General features: G+C 35.4%; 1 protein-coding gene across 3 annotated transcripts in view; it reads left to right on the forward strand.

Moving 5' to 3' along the window:
- PIK3C2G (phosphatidylinositol-4-phosphate 3-kinase catalytic subunit type 2 gamma) overlaps window positions 1–26627 on the forward strand; it is a 272726-nt gene that overhangs the window by 79259 nt on the left and 166840 nt on the right. For all 3 annotated transcript variants that reach the window (XM_033116158.1, XM_033116160.1, XM_033116161.1), the window contains 4 exons: window positions 3849–3980; window positions 10412–10526; window positions 14478–14608; window positions 17560–17748. In XM_033116158.1, coding sequence (XP_032972049.1) covers window positions 3849–3980; window positions 10412–10526; window positions 14478–14608; window positions 17560–17748 — 567 coding nt within the window. The remainder of the gene's footprint in view (window positions 1–3848; window positions 3981–10411; window positions 10527–14477; window positions 14609–17559; window positions 17749–26627) is intronic.

Raw genomic sequence — 26627 nt, forward strand, 5'->3', positions numbered from 1 at the left:
TCTCAATCAATGGAGACATGTCCTGAGACACAACATCTAGCCTTTAATTCTTACATACTTCATGGTTCTTCCCATCCCAAAGTAAATCCTTATTCCAGGAGTAAATCCTTATCTCCTCTTCTCGTGTTAAGGTTCTTAATTCCTTTGACCAAATATCTGACTTTCAATTGCAAAACCCCATTGCATTGCACAGAATCAGTTCTATTTGTAAAATTCTTCAATGGTTCCCCAATTTCTATAAGGTAATATACAAATCATTTAGCACAGCACATAAGCCCCTCTGTGGTTTGACCCCTGCCTATCTCTGAACCTTTGTCTCTGGAGTTAGCCCCACTCCTGCCCCTGTACCCACCCAGTCTCTGTATCTGATCTACTTACCCTAAATGTGAATCAAGAAATTACAACTCTACTAAGGGTCCACAGTCTGTCAAGAGCACAATGCCTTTACTGCCCACTTTGGGAACACCTAATTGTATGTCAAGATGCTCTTCCACCTTCTCTATAAACTCTTTCTGTTTTATTCAAAATAATTGGCCACGTTTTTGTTCATTGATTGGTTTAAACCTCAAACTACACCCGTATGATCCATTATTGAATGTGCTTGTTCATATTTCTGTTTGTTTCTGCTAAATGATAAACACATCTTTTGTTTTTACTTAAAAAATGTTTCATTCTATCTCTAGCAGCTAACACAGCACCAGACAGAATAAGAGTCCAGTAAGTGTTACTGGGCAAATGAATGAATTCCATGTTATTAGTGACTCCTCAAAAATATTATTAAGGGCCGGCCCGGTGGCTCAGGCGGTTAGAGCTCCATGCTCCTAACTCCGAAGGCTGCCTGTTCGATTCCCACATGGGCCAGTGGGCTCTCAACCACAAGGTTGCCAGTTTCGACTCCCACAAGGGATGGTGGGCTGTGCCCCCTTCAACTACAACCTCCAGGCAACTGGACCTGGAGCTGAGCTGCGCCCTCCACAACTAAGACTGAAAGGACAATAACTCGAAGCTGAACTAAGATTGAAAGGACAACAACTTGACTTGGAAAAAAGTTCTGGAAGTACACACTGTTCCCCAATAAAGTCCTGTTCCCCTTCCCCAATAAAATCTTAAAAAAAAAAAAGTTATTAACCAGCTCAATTACTAAAATTATTTCTGAATTAAGTAAAACTTATTCCTGGTTGTTTCAAAAACACAGATTCACTTTCAAATAACAGCTGTGTTCCATCTATTAAACAATTCAAGAGAAAAATCTAAAGCTAAAGTCAATTTCAAAAAAAATCTCAAAATAAATAGAAAATGATTCGTGTTGTTAAAATAACTACACTAATATATTTTTTTCTCTTCCATCAAGACCACACAAGTTTCTTTGTGAAAATTTCTTTGATACTCCCAGTAGTTACTCAATCCAAAATTATTTTCATTTTATATTATGTCTATTAAAAATATTTGTTTACCATTTTCTAGGTGCCTATAGCATTCTTCATATATTATATTAATATGTGCCATCACATTATAATTGATCATACATTTAATTACTGGACTGGGTACTTAAGGACAGAAACTGTGTTAATAATATGTGGCAAAGATTTTGACCACCTATTATATTCCAATCATCACAGTATAGCCCAAATATATATTATCTCATTTCAGCAACAAAAATACATAGCAGGTATTGTCATTTCCAATTTACAGATCAGAATATTGATGTTTATGAAGATTAATTAACTTGTCCCAGATTCCACAACCAATAAATGGCAGAACTAGTGCTCAGACCCACTCTGATTCCAAAGCTGATGTTTCACTGTGATTTCCAACTGTTTCTTACAACACATAAAATCTTAGGCAGAGTATTTATATTCTACAATTAGTTCTCATATTTTAAGTTAAAAAACAAAACAAAACTCTGCTGCATTCTTTTATCAACAGCTACCTTTTTTTTTATCTTTTTCTCTCTGCTTTGCAGCAAAACCTTTCCAAAGAGTTTTCTATAATTACTTTCTTTAATTTTTTCCTCTGCTCTGAAACATATTCCAGTCAGGTTTTCATCACTTATGCTCCTCTGAAATTGCCCATTAGAGTCACCAGTGACACGCATAGCAAAATCTAATGTTTGTTTCCCAGTTTTCATCTTATATAATCTATTAGGAACAGTTGTCACTGTTGATCTCACCCTCCATCTTGAAATATGCTGTCCACTTGGTTCCCACAATTTTTTTAGCTTTTCTCCTCCCTCATTGGACATACTATCTCCTCCACCTTCTTTTCTTCTTCCAGACTGATAATGATCTTAGCCCTTAAGCCTCTTCTCTGTTGTATCTATCCTTACACTTCTAGTTTTCTCTTATAGTCATGTAGCTTTAAGTGCCATCTATACGCCAATAACTCCCGAATTTATATCACCACTCTAGGCATAAGTCACAAACTCGACATGTCTAAGACTAAACTCTTGATCTTTCATCCAAACTTGTTCCACGGATGGATAGCCACTCCAGATGATCATTTCCATTTCCAATTGTTCAGGTCAAATTCTTAACCAGAATCTCCTTCTCTCAAACCATGTATCCAGGAAATCCTACTGTCTCTCTCCTCAAAATATTCCCAGAATATTACTCCTCATCATTTTCATTGATCTAGGCCACCATGATCTCCCCTGTATTACCACAGTAGCCTTGCAATGGTCTCCCTACTTCCCTTAGACTTTTATAATCTTTCTCACACAGCAGCTAAAGGGACTTTTCTCAAATTTTAAGTCAAGCCATGTCATTATTCTGTTTAAAAATCTGTTTCACTCAAACAAAAGTTAAAATACGTACAATGGTCTATTGTTATATGTCAATATTAGAAGGAGAATTCTAAATGATGTAAGCATTTAAATCTCCCATTTTACTATCAAAAAGTTACTCTGGTATTAGGAAAATTGCCTCATATAGGAGAAAAATGTGTTTAAGAAAAATTTAATGTTTATTCATTTTTTCAGTAGTAGAGTAGGACAGACGTGGTTAAAATTTCAGGTCTGTGCCAGCTGCTTGAATAAAAAGAAACAATGTGACTTCACTTATTGAATTGCTCCTTACAGTATTTTTCTCCCTTTTTTTCATCTAAAAGTTTATTCCTTTGATTTTTCAATAGCCATGTAGAAAGTTACAAATAGGTTTCTCAGTGAATGTGAGATTATTCTGGCTTTAAAAATCTATATGTTTTTAAGAAATGAGTAAATAACTATTTAGAAAGCATGTATTCTTAGCCCAGATGAATTTATTTTTATTAATAAAAATGAGAGAATCAAGGTTGGCAGTAACTATCCACTGTAACTTATTGAATTTTTGTCATTTTTGATATGAAAATCTCACTAATAAGTGAAGTTATACATGAAGAAGCCAGACTCACTGGGGGGAAAAAAAGACCATGCTAGATTATGTGAGGAATAAAGTGAATTGTCTATGTATTTTTCTCAGAATACTATTTTCTAAATCTCCATCTGATTATAGCCAACTTATTCTTTAAGACCCATTTTGAGTTATTTCCTGCCTTCCCCATTCTCTGAGAAAACGTTAACCATTTTTTCCTCTGTGCTTACAAATAGTAAATGCTCAAGTTATTGTAATTTTTAAAAATAAGCTTACATGTAAAAATTATAATTATAGCAACTTCCATTGATTGAGTAACCAGTCTCATTACTCCACATATTTATGCTATATTTCCATTTTTATAAGATTAAACACAAAAGTTCAAGAGGGTGCCTCAATTCAAATATTTAAATAATTTTATCACATAGCATTATACTGTAAGGAAATATTTATGAAAATATCATTGTAATTGGGTAGATAATCTGCTTTCTTTTATTTTAGGATCAATTTTCCTCTTGAATTAAAGTCACTTCCAAGGGAATCCATGCTCATTATAAAACTGTTTGGGATTATCTCTGCAACCAACAATGCAGAATTACTGGCCTGGACTTGTCTTCCACTGTTTCCAAAAGAGTAAGTATATAATGTGCAATTAATAAATTTCCCATCTCAGTAAAAACCTCCTTGGAACTAAATATTTTGCAGTATATGGCATAATGAGAAAATCAAGACGTTTTATCTTAAAATTGAGGAAGCTCAATATAAATCAAGACTAATGAAAGTGAGACTGAAAAGCAAAATGTAGAAATGGCTTTGAGAACAGGCCTCACGTTCAACTTGTCCACTGGGTCATTTACAATAATGAAAAAGTACTGGCATGACCCATTACTATTGATTTTCCTTCTCTAACTAACCAACTTCTCTGCATTTAATACTTCAAAATTATTTAGCTTGATACTGCCATCTAGAAACAATGTAAATCATGGAATTCTGGCTGAAGTAAAACTATACAATGAAACCGCTTTACTGACCTTTTATTGCCAAGAAGAAATATTTAGGGACGTCATCAAAATGGTGGCATGAAGTGAGCCTCTGTAAATCTCCCCTGGAATTTACAACAAATGGAACAACTATAACTCCACAAAGGACTCCCTGCATAGCAGACAGGCAAGACGAAGAGGCCCACTACTGAATTCACCTAAAGGTGGGCGAATCATGCGAGCGGGGGAGGACGGAAGGGAGAAGAGCAAATACGGAGCCACATGGGCACAGGACGCAGACCTAGCTCAGTGCTCCAAGCTCGCTGCATCCCGGAACTACTGCAGCTGCGCGAGAGGGAAGAACTCGGATTGCTAGGGCTCCATTTATGGCCCACAGGGCTGAGGGGACAGCATATAACATGGCTGAACCCAACGCTCACAGCAGAGACCTCAGAGCAAAGACTGAGGGAAGAAGGCTGAAAACGGTGGTTTAAGCTCTCACTGCCGAGCAGAGAATGGAAGCCTTAGGCACTGAGACTAGCCGCCCCCTCCCTACCCTCCCAGAGCTTGCCCCGCCCCCACCTGCCTGGTGCTTGAAGCGGAACAGTAGCAATGTCAGATCAAAAGAACAAAATATTTGCTGTTCTGAGAACTGTGGACCACAGACACAGATTCGCAGCCCAACTGGTTCTGGCAAAGGGGAGGGAGCAGTGGAAGCAGGACCGGCTGTGGTGATGGTCGCCACCATTGCTCTGGGCCACCTCTCACAACTCACCCCGCCCCTGGCCTCACCTATCTGGGCGGATCCCTGCAGGAGTAAACAGAACTGCTGAAATACACGGGCTCTGAATCTGGTGCAGGAAGAGCTTTGGAACTTTAAAAGCTCTCCGCATACCCACACGGACACTGTGCCGTGTGACCCAGGTGAACTATTAACAGAGGAGAAGCTCATCTCCCAGGGAATCCCCCCATTGTGTGAGAAGCTGGAATAGTGCAGAGGAAACATAGCACTAGAGTGTGAGAGAGAGAAAAAGGCTGTAGTCGGAGAGAAAATAAAACATTCTACAAACAAGTACTGGAAAAGAAAAGAAAGACCTCTTCCTATCAACTTGTTGCAGAAGCCACTCCTGTAGATGTCTAGGAAGAGAAATAATAAATCAGTAATTGCCATGAATAACCAAGGCAACAAGACAGTTCAGAAAGAAAGTGAAAAGTCTCCAGAAAAAGAACTTAAAGATATGGAAATATGTGACTTAAATAACAGAGAATTCAAGATTGCAGTTCTGAAAAAACTCAACAAGATGCAAAAAAAACCACAGAAAGACAGTTTAATGAACTCAGAAACACAATCAAAGAACAATATGAGCATTTTATGAAAGAGACTGAAATTTAAAAAAAAAAGAACCAAATAGAATTTCTGGAGATCAAGAACTCAATAGAAGAAATTAAGAATGAAATAACCAGCTTAGGTAGTAGAGTTGACCAGATGGAGGAAAGAATCAGTGACATCGAAGACAGAAACCTGGAAATTACACAGATGGAAGAAGAAAGAGACTTGAGTCTTAAAAGAAATGAAAGAACTCTACAAGAACTTTCTGACTCCATCAGAAAGAGCAATATAAGAATAATGGGCATACCAGAAGGAGAAGAAAGAGAGAAGGGAACAGAGAGTATATTCAAACAAATAGTCGAGAGAACTTCCCAAACTTGTGGAAAGAACTGGATCCTCAAATCCAAGAAGCAAATAGAACACCTAATTACTTCAACCCCAACAGGCCTTCTACAAGGCACATTGTATTGAATCTGTCTAAAATCCATGACAAAGAAAGAATCCTCAAGGCAGCCAGGGAAAAGAAGATGGTAACCTACAAAGGAAAGCCCATTAGATTATCAGCCGATTTCTCAGCAGAAACTCTACAAGCCAGGAGGGAGTGGAACCAAATATCCAAACTATTGAAAGAGAGAAATTATGAGCCAAGAGTATTCTTTAAAGTTTCAAATGAGACCTAGCATGTTTGTAGAATATTTCTAGCTATTCACTGAAAAAATTTCATCCATTTCATTCCTTTCTATCATCTGACACACTACTTTGTACGTAATAGGCAATCAATAAATGTTAAATGTGTAATATGTTTGGAACATTTTTGTTTTTCAAACTAACCTTCGAGACCTTTTTCTAGATGATTATTTTACAGGCAAGTGATCATAGACAGTGGTCATCTTTAAGTAATGCCATTTGGGACTAATAATAGGCTAGGTGGTGTTTTCCTAAAGGAAAGTGTCACACTTGTGGATGATGAGATATCACATCAGAACACATAACTTACTTCAAAGAACACTTCAAAAAGCATTTCTAAATATATTTCCAAAAGACCATTTCTCATGAAAATCAGCAAATCTGCCTCTCTCCTGGTAAGACAATTTAAAGAAATTCAGTTCTTTTTGAGAAATCAGAAGTCCATCATTGGGGCAACTGGGGAGATGTTACGACTCCCACTGTGCTGCTCATTGTTCCAAGCTACAGAGATTCTAACTCAATTCATTTGATGCTGATATTTCCAGATTAAATAGGCCACTTAATATAATTTTCTTTCACAGAATGATCCTTCCCCATAATCATTTGGCATTGAATCTGTTATTTTTTACAGTTTGAATTGTCCATACCTAGCCACGGAGAGTTGTAATAAGCACTAATGTCTTTATTTTATCCAAAGTATATACCACCTGAAAATATGCAGTATGTAGGCCTCCTATTTTGTCATGATTTCCAGAAGTCAGTTTCAGAAGAACAACTGGTGACTAAACTCATATGTATCAGTTATGGCTGCATCAAGAATGTCTACAATAAAAATAAACTGACATTTTCAAGCACACAAACTCACCTTCAGGCCTATGAAAAATAAGTCACAAGTTCAAAAGCAAAATTTTGCACACAGAAGTTTTATAATCCTCTCTTTTGCTGAGAGGACTTCCACTGCATCTGTACTGTATTCACAATGCCTCCTCACTGCAATAAGAAAGTGTTATTCTTACCTCAACAACTTTGATGACCTCCCTTTCCTACTCAAATTCAAAACCAACAGTGTGGTATGGTAGTTACTTCGCATTTCTAAAGTGGGATAAATTCCTAAATACAGAGATTCTCAACCCTGAATGAACAATATCTTGGGGACACCATCAACACTCTTCTAATCTTAATTCCACGAATCATCATCCTCATATTTTCTATGTACAGAAGTCTATGGAAATTTATTCTCTCCACTCTGCTTGCAATATCTAAAAAGGTGTTTTGGTGCAGTGCATTATCAGAAAGTAAGTGAGCTGGTACCAAGCACACAGAGAGCCTGAAGAATGGTGCCAAACCTCCTTTCCTCCTTGGATTGCCTTAAAGTATATATTATAGCAGCCTTAGTTGGACAGCTAGCAGTTCATTCTCCCTATGCCTTTTTGCCTGATGCATCCTCTTATACACATACTTGAATCAAGTGCTCTGACTTAATTCTGCCCTCTGTGTGTCAGGGCCATGATGACTGTTGATCCAGACGGTATCCAAGGCGAGAAATGACAGATACTGACAGTTATTCTTGAGTCACCTCATCCTCTGTAGCAATCAGCTTAGATCACTCAGTTTTTCAGAATGAAGCATGGCCAAGACATAGAAGGCCATAAATATAACTCATTACATAACTTAGATGCAGAGAAAAATGCAATTAATATGTCACAATTTTCCTCATGACATCCACCCTGCAACTAATAAGTTGGAAAAACTTTCCATCGATGACAAAATAACTAGTCAAGTCAGTAATTTAAATACTTCTTTTAGAAGTATGCTGTCTCTTTTGGATAAAATGTTTAGCCATTCAGTTATCCTCCTGACACCCTGATTCTCTTCCTAAGAGGATATCTGGATCAGAAAACAAACAGATTCTTTGGCCTGGTGACTTCTGATTTTCAAATCAATGGCATTTTTAAGCTGGTGGCTACTCGTGATAACTAGTTTAACTTGTGATTGGTGTTCTACCAGCTTGATCAGGGCTTACTGACTGGGTGGTGTGGGTTCTTGCAGGTACCATAGAGCCATCTGAGGTTTACCTGAGAATCCCACATGACCTCAGCATCTTATCCCCACTCTATCACAGAGACCCTTACCCACACGATGTGACCCCTTCTGAAAACCCCTTTACTCAGGTATCTTTAGCTGTTTCTAGATCACATCTTTTGTATATAGAAGCCAAAGAAGGTCCAACAAAGCTACACTCAGGAGTTCCTTCTGCCTATTTGCCACATGGCCCCAAGTTTAAGGTCATGCCAGAAGTTGGTAAAGGGGCAGCTCAAAAGGTGATTTCCTTCCAGGATCTGAAATATGGAGTGCAAAAAGGATGCCCCTCTGCCTTCAGCATAAGCTGTACTCACTTATCTAACTCTGTCCATCTGCATTCCAGAAGAGGGGGAAATTGGGACATCTATGTCTGCCATGCTTAGTTTCCTCTTTCTCTGTCTTCTGTTTCCCACCATCCCAAATAGCCAGAAAGTGGTGGCCTTTTCTCTGTGACATTCTCCATCCAATATGCCACATCCTCACTCCTGTTGACCCTTTACCATGGACAAGAATATTTTTTTTATGAATGCTGCGGAGAACATTAACATCTCCAAGTTTGGTGTCAGACCTTCTCCTTTTTGCATTCTGACTGAAACTAATCCAAAACTTCTCCCAAGCACATGGATACTTTAGACCATGTTGGTGTGGGTTATATAGTCCAAAAGGCAAAAGGGGAAAAACACATTAATAATTTTCTAATCTTTACCCCAGTAAGCTTATTTTTAGCTTGCCAATACTGAACCTCTGGTATTATAATACCAAAACAAAACAAAACAAAACAAATAAACAAACAAACAAAAAAAAAACACAAGTTTCTCCAGATGAGGAAGAGATGGAACAGAAGGATAAAAAAGACTCAAAATTCATTCTGCTAGGAGAATATTATTGGGTCATGTAAAAATATCTGTCCAATAATGTTTATAAATTATACTTCTTTGGTCAGATATTTTCTAACAATATCTTTAGATGTAGAAAATAAAGAAGGCAGCCCTCAGAAAACTAAAGATTTAAAGAAAGCTTTATTTCCTGGATGTTTATCATCATATTTTGTATAGCGTCTCTTAAATGGCAAGACAGAATTCTGTGTTGTTTTCCAAAAGTCTCCCCTGATTCCTGAAAGTTCCTTATAAACTTAAATTTAATTTTGTTGACTTTCAGTTCTACACTTTTTTAAATTTGGTATGTTAAAATCAAAGACTGTTCTCAGTGATCGTTGGAACAATTCACTAATAATCTAATTCATATATACAGCAAGTTATGGCTTCTTTTTCAATTCCTATAAAGATCTGTGGATTTGGATGTTACCTAAGCTGTTAAAACCATCCATGAATTCTTCCTGCTTAAAGTCTTTCCTGTATGCACACACATTTACTATGGTAATTTACAATATATTTTCAAAGATTCAGAATATGAATAATCCTTCTATTTATGCATAAAGAAGCATTTCCTCTGTAAAATCCCAAAACTATTTTGATTCTGCAGATCACATGCTCATTTAAATCTTTTCTTTTTATAAATTTAGAACTCACATCTTTAAAGATGCCCAGGGAATTTAGTCACTATGTGGGGAGGGTAGGTGGGGAGGAAGACAATATTCTAAAGAGTTAATATCTTTATTGACTTAAGGCAGTCATAACTCCAAGAATATAAATCTGAGATTCTTAGTTCTATCTTGTAGCAACATTCTTGGAAATTAACAATAAATGCTACCTGTTACAAACCATTGTCAACTTTGTCATGTGGAAACAACTTTGTCATGTGGAAAATGATTGTAGATATCTATAAACACAGCCATGCATCTGATGTATTAGAAATGAACTATTAATCAGTATCTAGATTTATGGGATATTGTATTTATCTTCTTGCTACTGAATGAAGCCACTGAGATAGCTAATTATGTTTATATTCCAAAACAAAACATTTATAGATAATAATAGTGTCCCTCATGAACTTACTCCTGTATGTCTGTATGTGTTGTCTTGCAGCAAATCCATTCTTGGGTCTATGCTCTTCAGCATAACATCACAGAGTGAGCCTCCTATTGAAATGATAGCTCCAGGAGTGTGGGATATAAGTCAGCTATCCCCAGTGACCCTGCAGGTAAGTGCCAGGCTATGAGATGAAAGTACGCATGGCTAGTATTGGTTGATAAGTAGCTTGTTGTCAATTACAGAAACAATTTTCTTCCAGGATCACACATTTTAATAGTCTTGTCTTCCTCCAGCCACTGGGATTTGTAAAATCTCTATGGCTTTTATTTTCAATTCAGTACTGTCAAAGTAATTTTCTCCCAGTTTATGTTATAGCAATTTCAAGCTATTTTCCATCCAACACAATTATGAAGGAGAGGGATGGAGTGTTGCCATCAGTAAACTCATTATGTGCATTTATTTTTTTTCCATTGTCTAAAAACAGTCATTGGTATATATTACCTTGGTACCTTACTCACACCTGCTTCTACATTGTATTATGTTCCTTAAAATCTCTTTTTATTGTACATTTACTAAATGACTAACAATTAGCTGAATAATGGTAGAGAAACTGCCAACAAAATCTATTATTATACTTTCTTTTTCTCTTAAAGTCTCTCTACTTTCTGTGATTTGTTTTGTGATCATGAATGAAAGGCAGTTAATGATTCCAGGCTTCAGTTCTCACTGCTGAGAGCTCCTTATTTGTTCATGATTGCAAATGATCACATTGGTCAGATACCTGAACCATGGCCATTCCCACATATGGGAATGCAAGGAATATGGACTTTCCATCCCCATAGGAAACCGGAAACTGCTATCTGGGTAGCACTCTAGAAAAGGATTTCTCAACCAGGACACTATTGACATTTTGGACCAGATAATTCTTTTTTGTGGGGCTGATATGTGCATTGTAGGATATTTAGCAGCATCTTTTGCTACTCACTAGATGCCAGTAGCACCTCCTCCATTCCGATAAATATGCCTCCAAGAATTGTCACATGTCCTCGAGGAATAAAAGTGCCCTCAGGTAAGGACTGATGCTCTAGAGGAAGCTAATGGAGTCTCTAGGCTCTTAAATTCCCAGGTTTGGGGTGAAGGACAAAGGTTAGCAAGATGCACAACATGTTGAAAATGGAAGACAAAATTAATACTAATAAAAATGTGACTTCCACTCTGAAGGTGGTGGAAGCCCCCACCAAATGATAGCCAAAGATCCACTTCTAATCTACAGACACAATGATCAAAAAGAGTAGTTGTTCAGGTTAGACGTTGGCACAATCATACACACTCAACAAATGATGGCGTACTGATTAGTAGATGTTCCGTTGTAACAAGAAGACTACCTTTCTTTAAGAGGATGAATGTATGTATCTTTTCTCAGACTATTTCTTGCCAGACACAAACCACCTCAGCTTAACAAAAACCTTCCAAGTCTGATCACTGCCAGAGTTTGTGGGTATAAATTCACGATTATAAGGCTCTTTAGTGACAGTGATGGGTGTGGGAGAAGTAAGGAAGACTATCAGATGAGACTCTCCTTGATTATTCTCAGATGAGGGGAAAAGCTGCTTTAGGAACTCAGATCCTGGTAAGTGGAATCTAAAGGAAAGTTTCAAGTATTCAACAGCAGCATAGATTTCCAAGTAGACATTGGGAGCCATACCCAAATTTATCTTACAAAAGGGAGGGGCATGTAAATATTCAACAGTGTGAAAAAAAAAAAGGTAGATCATTTGATTTATACAAAATAATTTCAAATGGTATAGACAGAACAGGAAACTTCTCAGAACATTTTTAATTGGTGATGAAATATATAAAATAAGAGTTATAAAAGTATTAAAGTTAAAATCCTTAATAACCAGTATTACTCTAATTATATACAGCTAAATTTAGAGCAGAATTTTTCAACATAAATATTATGAGATGGTAAGTAAATTAGAAGCAAGTTCTTCAACCAGTGTTTGTATTAAGAAGTCAGCATGTGTCTCAGAAAAAGACATCAGACTGTGAATTCAGAAATCTGGATTTTAGTCTTAGCTCTTTAACAGAAAACTTTCTGACTGTGAACAAGTCACCTAACCTTCTATTTTCTCCTCTATACAATGAAAGGATTATAGGATGCCTGTCCAAGTTCTTTCAAGTCTGTAATTTTTTGACTGTCTTTATCAGATGGGCAGTTACTGCCATACTGTAGCCAATCCAATATGACAGGAGATAAGATATGTCACCGAACCTGATTCCTTCAAGTCAATCATTTTGCGGGGAGGTCAATGGCTGACGTGCTGACTGTAAGCAGTGGATAAGAGTGAAGTAGATTGAGTTCAGAAAAGGAGACAGATTATTGCAGGATTTCATCAACTTGAGTCTCCCTCAAATTTCTGCCTCTCCCCTTATAGAATCTAGTAGAGTGGCTGTATCACATTTTAAGAACTAAGACAGAGTTGTTTTAGTCAATGTTTCTCTTGTTTAGTTAATGTTTCTCTGAAAGTAGAAAAGTATATGTCTCTACTTCCTTACGTCCCTATTCATGTTACATTCATTATATTCTGGCTTATATGTCCTCACCACACTTAACTGTTGTCAAGTAACTCACTAATTCCTGGTTGCCAAATACAGTGGTGGTTTTCACACTAGCCCTCTCCCTGCGATTTTTGGCCCTATCTCTGCCCATTACAAACACTCTTCTCTTCTGGCTTTGGTGTTACTGCTCCCTTACGTTTCTCCTCACACTTCTCTCTGATTATCCTTTCTCTGTCTCTTTGTCAGGCTCCCCTTATGCTAGTCCTCACTGTTGACAGTTCTCAGGGTTCCATCTGCTGCTCACTGCTATTCTTAGAACACATATTCTCCTTGGGAGAATTTCTTAAAAAACAGTTTAGTCGTTTCCAGAGGGTAAGGGGGGAGAAGGGGTGGTAGAAGAGGTAAAAGGGGATCAAGTATATGGTGATGGAAGGAGAACTGACTCTGGGTGGTGAACACACAGTGTAATTTATAGATGATGTGATACAGAATTGTACACCTGAAATCTATGTAATTTTACTAACAATTGTCACCCTAATAAATTAAAAATAAATAAATTAATTAAAAAAGGGGGAAAAATTATAATAATTCCAAAAAAAAATTATGCCAATAACAAATACTGCACCAAATTTTAGAGGTTACAAAATGAAATTGCTATAACTTTTTCCCATAAATAAGAACTAAATAGATTAAACTGTGTTTCAAACTGTAACTCACAAAGTCTACCTCATAATGTTCCTCAATTTTCTCTGAGATCACAACCTAACGTAATTCAGCAGAGAAAATAAGTTCTGTATATTTTCTACTATAAAAATGAAAAAAAAAGTATGAAAACCTTAAGCAAATATATAGAGCACTAGAATATTTAGCTCATTTATCTAGTTTAAAAGTGCATTTGTTGTTAACTGTTATTTTATTTACTAAAACATGGTTTAATTGAAAGCACACTAAGCCAGGGGGAAAAATAGACCTTTTTTCCTCCCTGTCTATAAATCTGAACCATACAGCCAATGAAAAAATATTCCATTGCTTATGTACTTGCAGAACAGGTCTTTACCAGAGAAGATTTCATTCTCATGTCTACAAAATGGTTCACAGACTTTCCTGAAGACCAACATAGAGTAACTCTTTTTATTTTTCCAAGTGGTTACACGAAAAAGTATAATTATCATCTATAATTTTCATCATTTAATAATAGAATGACATTTCATTTGTAAAATATAGAAAGGTTATAATTTCAACATTAAACGAAAACAATATATTTAACTTCATGAAAAGTTAATATATTATTGTTATTTTTTTAGTTTTCCTCAGACAACATTACAGATTACTAATTTATGTCAATTATATAAATAATTAAGAACTTGCTAAACACTATCTATACTTAAATACCAAGTCCAAACCCTAATGATTCTTTTGAAACTTATTTTTAAGTAATAAATAGCACAGAAGGCATAGGAATTTTTCTTTAGTTTCTACAAATCTAGAATGGAGATTATTGAATTAATAATGCATTTCTGAGGTCTTCAGTACATGGCAAACCATTTCTTTATTTCAGATTGACTTTCCAGCTACTGAGTGGGAATATATGAAATTTGATTCTGAAGAAAATAGAAGTAATCTTGAAGAGCCACCAAAAGAGTGTTTAAAACATATTGCCAGACTTTCACAGAAAAAGTCTCCGTTACTGTAAGTGACCCAGGTCATAAGAGTAAATGTTGCCTGCTCTTCATGTTACCATCAGTCATACTGGAAGTATTTATAACTTTAAAGAATGACTCTTCCTTCCCATATAACTGCTTTTGTGTCTTAAAGTCATACCTGTGGGATAATCAATTAATGTTTAGGAACTAAATTAGTAATTTTGTATGTTTTTTTAGTTTCTTTTTCTTGAGGTATTAAGCAACTTTAACTTTAATCAAAGAAAAAATAAAAAGAACGGAAATCATTCAGTTCAAACAACAAAGCAGAGAGTGATCAGAGATTTAACAAGGATAAATCATTATTACTTAACTTTCTCTCCAGTAGACATAAAGTTATTTTATTAAACAGGAAAAAGCAAAATGTAATTATCGTAGCTGATTTTTAAAGTACAGAAATAAATCATGTTTTAGTAGCACTAAATTAGTGACTAAAGAGTCCTTTAATTTTGTCAAACAGTAATTCTCCAAATAAACCTAAAACTCCAGGAAGAACCATAAGAAAACTAGTGGTGTTTGTCTCACTACTTGGCAATATCTAAGCCACAGCTGATCATGCTCCTTAATAATATGCCAAAAGCACAAAACTAAAAACGTACCTCCTTATATATACTGTGATAATATATACAACATGATAAGACATTTTATTCCAAGAATGAGAAACCATTTAAAGGTTTTGAGTCATGTGATCTGAATAATCTTTTTGAGTGATCCCTTTGACCACAAGTTGAAGAATGGATTGGAAAGGAGATAAGAATAGAAGCAAGCAGTACAGCAAGGAGGTTTATGGAATATTTCAGGCAAGAGGTCACAGAGACTAGAACTAAGGTGATGGCAGTGAAAATTAAGAAATGGCTCAATTTGAGAGTCCTATTTTTGGAAGATGGGAAGACATGACTTGATGAGCGATAGTAATTAGGAGGTAAGCCAATTGAGAAGCCCAGGAATCAGTTAAGTCAATGGAGAATCCAAGGGTTTGAATTGACCAATGAAGCAGATGTTAGAGTCATATTCTGGAGGAAGAACATGTTTGGGCCATCCAAAACGGAGGTATTGAATGTAACCAAGAGTTCTGTTTTGGGTAATCTTGTTACTGCTTGCTCTCTCCACTTGTATTGCTCTTCTCTTCATTCACTTTTAGCCAGTGACATCAGTCTCCTTCATATATTTTAAATGTGCTAGTCCCTCTCCCATATCAAGAGCTTTTTATTTGGTGTCAACCCCTACCTGAAATACCCCTTCCTCAGTTCTTCTCATGGCTGAATTGTCTTACCCTGTAGGTTTTCACTTAAATGTGATCTTCCCAAAGATACACTGATTAACTCAACCACATGGATAATTTCCAAAACACTAAACTGAGAAAGGAGCCATAAATAAAAGCACATTTACCCTATGATTCCATTTATATGAAACTCTAAAATAGGGAATATTAATTAGAGTGCAAGAAATAATAACAGTGTTTGCCTCTGGTGGAATGAAAAAAGTGGTTTTTACCCAATACTGTATTGGAATTTGTCAAAATATATTAAACTGAATCTGTGCATTTCCTTGTAGGTAAATTATGCTTCAATAAAAGAAGTTAATAGGGAAAAGAAGCATTATTCAGTATTGGGGAAAGGGGGAATGTAATCAGAACAAAATAATTTGTTTTAGTAATTTAGTAAAATTTTGTTATGGAATTTTTTTCCTATGAGGGCTTTCTGGTGGAGAAGGTAATGACAAACAGGAAAGGAGCCCAAACATACCTTAAAAATTATCTGTAATACAATTCTTTTGTTTTGCAGAGAAAGTTGGCTTTAAAAGAAGTTATAGAGTATTACTGACTTTTAAAATCTTTAATAGTTTTCATTGCCAGTTTGAGAGTTTTAGCTAATTTGAGCTGAACAACAGAGTGTCAGTTTGGAGGAGACAGCATTCAAAAGCTGTCATTGATTGCCGTTTAAGAAATGCTGTTCATCAATTGAACAGTGGTTCTGAATGCTTCTGCTAGAGTGTGAGCAAAACATGATAAACTGTCAGTGAATCAATAGCCATAGTCCTAAATTTAGATCTTCTGTTTGCGACCCCTCTCCAAGGGGAAATACTTGAATATTTAAGGAAATTCTAGTCACTGGCATTTTAAATCCAAACTTCCAATGAACTCTGAAAAAAAGCCAGAATCCAGAGATGAATTGAGATCTTTGTTTTTGAAATTCAGAGCAAAAAGTTTTCTGAACTCTAATGAAACTTGCTTTGAGGTGAAGGAATTCATGTTTAAAATATGTCACTTCTGCACAAGCTCACTTGGCTCTAAGTTAATTTGTAAAGAAAGTAAGAGAGCAAGTGGTTGCTTACATCTCCCCTAAGTAGTACATGTTGCAGGAATCAGAAAAATTTGGTCTGTCTTAAAGGAAACAGAGATTTTGCCACCAAAACAACATTTTAAAAAAGTGACAAGGAGGGCGCAAGCTCTCAACAACGTTGCCCATTTCAACTCCCAATTCCCACATGGGATGGTGGGCTGTGCCCCCTGCAACTGAAGATTGAAAACAGCAACTGGACTTGGAGCTGAGCTGCGCCCTCCACAACTAGATTGAAGGACAACGACTTGGAGCTGATGGGCCCTGGAGAAATGCGCTGTTCCCCAATATTCCCCAATAAAATAAATAAATAAATAAGTGACAAAGATAGCAGGGAAGAAAAATAAATGTGAATTTTCTGAAATAAACTTTTATTTTTTTAATTTATTTTAATTATGTTTTCTATAAAAGAATAAAGTTAGTGGGAAATAAACTGATGAAATAGCCTATCAAACTGTTATGGGAAGATTAAAGGACTTGTTTTCTAAAATAAACTAAAGTAAAACTAAAAGAACTAGAGTAACTTTTTATACTGTGTGTTTACAACATTTGTTAGTATAGAAAACCCCAGTAAATTACAGTTTCCAATCTGGTTTTGCAGACTCTCTGAGGAAAAGAGAAGATATTTATGGTTTTATCGTTTCTACTGCAATAATGAAAACTGCTCCCTTCCTTTGGTCCTGGGTAGTGCCCCTGGATGGGATGAAAAAACTATTTCAGAAATGCATACCATTTTGAGAAGATGGAAATTTTCTCACCCTTTGGAGGCACTTGGACTTTTGACTTCCAGGTAAGAATTACATAACAAGCATGATATTACTGATGAGAAAAATTTGTTTGAAGAGAAAAAAAATATGGGACTATATGATTAATTCAGTAGAATTTCTATTTGTTCCCAGTTTCAATAGTTATTGATAATAAATTTAGGTAAACGCAAATAATGAATATAAAATTTAAAGAAATGTAAGCTATAATTATGTCTTCTGTACTAAACATGAAGTGCAACTAATAGCTATAGTTTCTTAAATGAAAAGACCCTATGGTTCTTATAGAAATAACAGAAAAAAATGGGAGGGAGGAAAAAAGGAAGGCAGGAAGGAAGGAAAAAATTTTTTTCTGTTAGTTGAGCTTAGAGCTTTTTCCATTTTTTATAAGACTTCTTCTGTGGATCCTAGAATTGACCACTTCTGCCTAGTACAGTGCTCTATTACATTACAAATTATATTTTTTGCAATATGTACATGCAAAATGTGAAATGTGTAATTTTGCCCACATTAGACTCAGAGCTACTGCAGGCACAATAGATCATCTTAGTACTTCTTTTCCCAAGAGCTTAATAACATCTGGGACACAGTACTTACTCAATGCTGAATCAATCACTTTCTAAAACACAGTATGATTATTTGTGTCTTATTTTAACATTTAAATTATGTTATTTGAGGGAATCATCTATTAGCTTCATGACCCACATCACCTTGTACAGTTGAGTGAATTACTAAGAGAATGATATGGTAAGAAAATCAATTAACAAATGATTTGTTTCATAGGGATCATTCACAGTTCATGTTTGAGTTTCAAGACCCTTCTGAAAAAACAGGTTCTCATTCCTATCTCAGTCCTAACTTCTTTTCTTGATTTAGATATATAAGAGTAGCCAATATCTGCAATATTTTTTAATAAATTCTAGTTATTTTGTGGTTCAAGTAACTTAGAACATTAACACAATCATTATTTTGTCATTCCTCTATTGATTATCTAATAGAAAGTTGGTTTAAAATGTGAAGGTAACAATTCACAGAATAAGAGACAATTTTGACAAATCATATATCTGAGAAGGGACTTGTGTCCAGAACATATAAATACTCTTACAACTCAACAACAGAAAGATAAATAATCCAATTTTTAAATTCTTAAAGGATCTGAATAGATGTTTCACCAAGAAATTATACAAATGTCCAATAAGCACATGAAAAGATGCTGGATATCATTAACCACTAGGGAAACACAAATGAAAACCACAGTGAGATACCACTTCACACTCAACAAGATGGCTGTAATCAAAAAGACAAATAACAATAAGTGTTGGGAAGAATGTGGAGAAACTGGAAATCTCATATGTTGCTGGTAGAAATGTAAAATGGTTCAGCCACTTTGAAAACATTGGTCCATTTCTTAAATATTAAACATTGAGTTACCATAATGACCCAACAATTCCACATTTAGGTATACCCAAGATAAACGAAAAATATGTCCACTCAAACATTCACTCATACATAAATGTTCAGACCAGCATTGTTCATAATAGTCAAAAAGTAGAAACAACCCAAATGGCCATCAATTAATGAATGGATAAACAAAATGTGGTCTATCCATACAATGTAATATTATTCGATAATAAAAGAAATGAATACTAATATACGTTACAACACAAATAAACTTTGCAAACATCATGCTAAGTGAAGAAGCCAGTCACAAAAGACCATCTATTGTATAATTCCATTTGTAAGAAATGTCTTGAATAGGCAATTCCTTAGAGACAGAAATGAGACAAATACATACCATTATTCTAATTTTACCTATGAGCAAACTGAAGCTTACAGTGGTTAAGTTGCCCAATGTAACACTAGTCAGTTGAGGAGCTAGAGTTAAGTCCAGATGTTTAGAGCTTGCGATCTTAACCAGTATGCTTTACAGCCTTCCCACATAAACATTCTAGGCTATTTACATATTATAAATGTAAAGAAAACAATCCTAAAACAGTTTTATTATAGTAAATGCAGTACTTAATTATCTTATTGTGCTTGGATGTTTCTAATTTACTGTGTGATTTCTTTTTTTCTGAATAATCAGACTTTTAGAGGTTATAGGGAGTGGTTTCAAAGTAGAGTGCCATTTATTAAATGTCATTCAGGGAACTTAGTAGAAACTTGATTTATTTACACCTTGGACAGTTTATTATCATGCATTATCATGCACCAAAGAAGGTCAGTAAAAAGGTTGGAGTATTTCCATTGTATTCATCCTATGACTCCCACTCTCATTTTAAGTGAAGTATTAAAAAACTTGAGGACAAGCTGTTTCCAGAAATGAACCTTTCAACTTTTCTAAATTCAAAAGCTGACTTTTCTGAGCACAAACAGTATGTGCTTGTTAAGTGAGTTGTCAGAGTGAGTTCTTCAGAGATGTATGTTTTCTCTCCTGTGAATAGTCTATGTTTTTCAATGGTTGAACCTCTTGAGGACTTGTGTGCTCCATTTTTAGCTTCGAGAATTTTTAAGATTGCTGTTTATTTAATCTGTCTGAAGATTCACCACCTCCTTTCAGTTTATTTTTAGCAAGAGACACGTTGAGATTTAATTTACCTAATGTGGGCCATAGGGTGTTAATATTTCCACTACTGAATGCCAGCAATATGCTCACCCGGTACTGATACTTCCATTAGAGAAGGTGGTGCTGTCAGAACTTGAGACCCAGGGCTAAGGTCTGTGGTTCTTGGCAGATGGTTGCTACTTTCTTGAACCCTGACGCACAGGCACAACTATTTAATTGCTAATAACAAGCAGAAATTACCCAAGGAATTAAAAGTCAGTTCAAGGAAAGTATTCATTTAAAAATAGCAACTCTGAATTGGCATCAAAGGACTACATCAGAAACTTAAATAAAAATTTGACAAGGTACCAGAACTTGCCATCCCACATGATGTAAAATTGTTTTGCAGGAAGAAGAGCAATACTTAGCAGACAGGGCCTTCATTTCCAATATCGCTTTCCTTGGAAAAATGTTTCACAAAAATGTTTGTACAAACCACTGTACTCTTTGTTGCAGAGATTAATTTATACAAAGCCAATCTTTACTAGCAATGTAAAGAGGCAGAATGGAATATGGAAAAGGAAAACAGTTATAACTCCCATGTTTGACTAAATAATTAAGTGATTGATAATTGTCTTTTCTATTTATTATTAAGCAAAAATATGTGTATATGGAAATTGGTATGCAATGAATCAAAGAGAGAGAAGAATGTCAAAGTGACAGTCTGTAAAAAAAACAAAATTTAGAGGGAAGACTTAAGCTAGAGATCACTATACAATATACTCTATACTATAATCAAAGTATTAAGTGCTATATGTGCCCAAAGGAGATGAAAATTCTTTCAGAGAAAGTAAGGAAAGCTTTGTAAAGAAATTGAATACTGAGTTGAAATAAGTCATAAAATTTTCTGAGTGGAGAAGAGAGAAAATGGCATTCCAGAAAGAAAGACTAGCATGAGCACACTTAAGGAAGTTCAGAGAATAGTGAGTAATTTAATATCATATTAGAAAGGAATTGTACTGGGAGACAAGACTTAGATTGTTTGGGGCCTCATGAGCCAGGTAGGTACTCTGGACTCGTTTCTGCAGTCCATAGAATTTTGTTGAGGATGGGAGTCATATAATCAAATTTATGCAATACAAGAATAATTCTGGCAACAGTGTGAAAGACGGACTAAAAATAGAACAGAAAGAAAACAAAGATGTTAGATAGATATCAGGTATTGAAATAGTCCATTTGAAAAATGATCCAGGACTGATCTAAGCATCAGTAAAAATCCACAGAGCATATTTGAGAAACATGCCAGAGGAAAGGGAAAAACAGAAAAGAGGTAAGGAAGACTTTGAGCTCTCTTATTTGGGTAAATGATAGATAATCCCATGATTGATCAAGACAAGAGTTATAGAAGAAACAGAAAATTGAGGTAGTCTAAGATAGAGAGTTCTGTTTTGGACATGCTGCATTTTTAAAACCTGTGGGACACTTAGGAGGAGATGACCAGATCTCTGTAGATACAGATCTGAAGTCTAGTAAAGAACCCAAAACTTGGAAAACAAAATACAGGGTATTGTCTTGAAGGCAGTAATTGAAGCCACGGCAGTAGAGCTACTGCGTTTTCATGTGTAGAGGAAATATAGGAAGGGACAAAAGACGAAACCCTGGAAAAGCAATATTTTGAGTAAACAGAGAAGGAAAGAAACTTTGGAAGAGTGACCAAGGGGCTGGAAGAGATCCAAAAACGTTTGGTGTTTTAGAGTTCATTAAAAAAAAAAAAAAAAAAAAAAAAAAAAAGAATTCAAAGTCTTTAGAGAAATATTAAATAGAGTTAGGTCTTAAAAACAAATTAATGGATTTGAAAATAGAGCAGTCAGTGATGATACGAGTGAGAGAAATTTTAATAGTGACGCTTGATGGCATACTTCAAGTTATTGAAAATTAATGGAGAGAAATAAATTATACCTATGGGAATATGATGTATGGAAAAGGCAAGATTGCTAAAGTTGGAGGAGGACAGAAAAAGATTTTGAGGTTTAGGGTTTGTTTGCTTGTTTCAAGCACATTTACAAACTGAGAAGAAGGATGCATGAAGGGAAGATCAGAAAACAGAGGGATGGGTGAAATGGCAAAATGAGATGATACCAACAGCCAATAGTCTGGGACAAAATTGTAAATGGGAATTTTATCCAAGGAAATAAAGGGTCACTTCTTCCTCTCAAGTGGGAGGGAAGAAAAATATTAATACAACTATGGATAAGTAAGAATACGGGAGAGAGAAATGTGGAAGTTTCAATATTCACCATGAAAGAGGAGTCAAGGTTATATAATAAGAATGAGGAACGCGGAACTGCATAAACTCAGAGATAAGAATATTGCCCTTGTACACTTTTGGAGAGTTTCTGGAGTTGCTTCCAAATTTTACAATTGACAACATAAGCTTTTAAATCAAACATATCTGGCTCTGCCACTTATTACTTGAATGATCTTGGGCAAGTTTCCTTATCTATAAAATGGGGGTAATAGCATTATGTACCTTATAGGATAAAGTACTTACGAGAGCATTCAATAAATGCTACCAATCATCTTTATCATCATCCTCCTCTTCATCATCACTACATTTTTAAGAGAGCTTAGAGTTTTCAAATTATTTCGATGCCAAATTGTATATACAATAAATTCATGGGAACGATATCATTTCTATTAAACTTAAATAACTCAAATACACTTGTTAAAATTTATACGTAAAAGAGTTAGCATTTTAGTAATCGTTTAAAATTGAATAACGACTTATAGCTTACAAAGCACTTTCACAATGTTATATGATTTGACCTACAAGCAACCCCTTTAGTATTATTATTAACAACATCTACAATTTTCCCCATTTTACTGATCCCTGTTTTACAGATGAAGAAACTGAAGCCCAAATTGTCCATCCATCCATTCAACACATAGTTATTTATGACCTACTCATAAATAGTGTCTACTCATGTTAGGCACTTCATTAGGCCCTGAATCTAGCATATTAAGCAAAAAGAAACATAGACCTGCCTTCACAGATTTGCAACCTATCGGTGGTAGGGAGAAATAGGCCATTACCAAATTATAAGTGTAAAACTATAGGCGTGATAACAGCTCTTAATGAAAGGTACATGGTTCTATAATAACATATAACAAAGGAACCAAAACTTTTCTTCAAAGTGGGAAAAGTCTTCCCAGAGGAAGTTATGTTTGAGCTCAGCTCCAAAGATGAGTGGGAATGAATTGGTGAAAGGGAAGAAAAAGAGTTTTCTGGGAAGAGAGAATCTATGAAAAGATCTTGGGACAGGAACTGCATTTAAGAAACCGGAAGAGAGCCAGTATTCCTGGAATCCAGAGAAGGAGTGTGTGATACAAGATGATCAATATGTTAAGATGAAACTAGAAGACCACGTTAAGGGCTTCTAAACAGGACCATATTAAGCAACTTGGTCGTTGTTTTAGTACCTGTGGGAAGGCATAAATTATTCTAAATGAGAGGACACATTTGCATCTTGTAAAAATCAGTCGGTTTCTGAGTGAAATATGGATTTGGTGATGGAAGCAAAAGTAGGTAAGAGAAGACCAGCTAGGAAGCTATGGAAGTAGTCCAGGTGTCAGAGAATGGCGTCAGCCTTAGACGGTGGTGATGGTGATGATATGGAATGAACAGAATCAGAACACTTAGGAGTAAAAATGCCAGAATTAAATGGGGAGGTGCCGTGAAAAAGAGAGATGTGAAGGAAGACTTCTAGGTTACTATCTTATGTTAGATGCATAATAGAAACATTCCCTAAGATGGAACACACTGGGTGACTGACTAATAGATTATAGAAGAAGAACCCCATAGTTCAGGTTGGAGTATGTTGGCTTTGAAGTGTGCTTTGAAATGGCTGAATATACAGGTCTGCTAGTGGTTCAAGGGAGGAACCTAATGTAGAGATCTCAGCTTGGAAAATACCCACAGAAGGAGGAGAAGTAAGTCAAAAATGCAGATATACTCATATTTGCTTAGCAAGACAGCATAAGATAAGAAGAGCCTTCATATTTAGACTCAAAATCCCTTACTCTTTTCAGCACATCAGGCTGCTTTTTCATATAAAGTTTAATGCATCCAGACACAAAATCTTTGCATGATGTTTTCAATATACCACTTGCTTTCTGTGTCGCTTGTCTGTAAGTAAAATCAAAGTATAATCATATAGGAGGAACTAAATCAATGCTACTCTTTAATTAATACCATGACTGTATAGTTAATTCCCAATTTCATTATGCGAGTGCATAGACCATCAGGAAATATCTCTGTACAGTTTCTTTGACTCTTTGGGTCTCAGATTCATTCTTATTCCTTTTGGCTCATGATGGGGAAAATACTCCAGTCCAATCTGACAAATTACACTGATGACTATTATGTGTCTCTATCAACCACTTAGAATGCAGTAAAATAAATAATACAGCCCAGCTAGTCTTGTGGATTTTATATAAGCATATAGGAAAATACGTAGTCAAAAAATAAAAAGGCCTTGTTAGATGTACTATGGAAAGCCTGTTGGCCTGGTGTTCTGGATATTTAGATTCTAATTTCAGTGCCACCAACAAATGGCCTTGGACAAACAACTTATCCTGTCTGAGTTTCAATTTCTTCATCTGTATAATCAGAAGACTGAACCAGGCCTCCAAGTTTCCTTGAGTTCTAATATTCTGTAATCATGTGAAAATCCTTGAAGGAACATGAATTATTCAGCAGACAGAGGTTTACAATCATCCTAAAAAAAATCCTCATCCACCAGTTTTTCTAGAAAAACATTTTTGTGTCACATCACATCATTTTTAGTACTAGAAAGATAGCAAAGTATTCGTATTGACATTTTTCTTCGAAGTTGATGCAGAATGTACCATCAGACTCAGAGCCTATGGAGAAATAGTTCTGCACTTCTGATAGTTTTCAAATCTAACCTGCCATTGTGGCTTTTAACTGTGAATAGCCTCATGGCATTCCGTGAATTCTTACTACATATTCTGAAGTCTGACATTTCTGTTACACTTAAATTTAATCTCAGATTGCTTTGCTTTTCAGTTTACTCAAAGTTGCTTTTGTTTTTTTTAAAGGTCGACACTTGTTACATCCCATTTGGCTTTTACCCATCACTTCAAAAGTTCTTTGAATAAGATATGGACCCTATATCATTTTTTAAACTAGAAAAATAATTTTAAAAGGAGAAAAGCTGTGATACGGGGTTGTGGGGGGGGAATAAGAAAGGATTAGAAATTATAAAATAGCAAGTCAAAAGGAAGAAGTTGAAAGATGTATTTTTCTGTTGAAATTTCACTTCACAACTCCAAAGGCCCTGTTGAAGCTTGTCTGAGTCCTTTGTGATATTCCTATAGCCTCTGAGATGAAAGGAAGTGTAAATATTTAAGAGAAAAGAGGGGGAGTTCCTTACAATCATTGTATAGAGTTATATTTATCTTAGCCATGGTATCATGTCCTTTTAAATATCCCAAAGATTCAATTGGTAGCTCAATTCACAGGCAACTAAACCCTGAATATATAGAATCACTACTCACAAAACTCATATAAAACTGAACAGTAAGACAGTCTGATGTTTTGCTTTTGACCATAATTGTTTTTGCTCCCCTATTGTGACATGTTTGGGAAAATAAATTAGATACAGAAAGTTTCTTAAATGAACATTTAAAAGTGACGAATAACTTTAAAGAAGTAATTATTTCACTTGGACTCTTATTAAGCCTAATTAATTGTTTTCCATAATAAATAAAAATTTCTTTCACCTTACATAATCTCCTCCCCAACAACTAATGGAAATTTATTGACTTTATATCTTTTTAATATATCAAGCCAGATAAATCTCCATTTATTACATTGCAAATAATCTATTTTCTGATTGATTATAAGGAAATTTCTTATAAATATAAATAAATGACTTAGTTGATATAAGCCTGATGAATCTTCTAACAATACTTTTTTGTTTCTTCCTAAAACTCAGGGTGTAATGTCCATGTCTAGAGTAATTATAGTAACAAGATTAGCAGAATCTCTAAGGAGTGGCTGCTGGTTTATTCTCAGGAATTATATGCATTTTTCAAGCAAATCAGGTCATTGGAAAATACAATTACCTGACTTGTGGAAAATTCAATATAGATTGCAGTGCTTCTGTTACATATGACATTTCAGTCTGTAAATATCACACCAAAGTCAGAGAACTAATATGGGTAGCCCTCACCTCATTGTGGAACGAGGTACTGAGCATGAAATGCCAACAGCTATATCCCAAAAGAATGTTTAAATAGTTTCAGACAACATCACAGGGAAGAGATGTCAGGATT

This window comes from Rhinolophus ferrumequinum, chromosome 10 (genome assembly GCF_004115265.2).
Source record: "Rhinolophus ferrumequinum isolate MPI-CBG mRhiFer1 chromosome 10, mRhiFer1_v1.p, whole genome shotgun sequence".
Lineage (NCBI taxonomy): Eukaryota > Metazoa > Chordata > Mammalia > Chiroptera > Rhinolophidae > Rhinolophus > Rhinolophus ferrumequinum.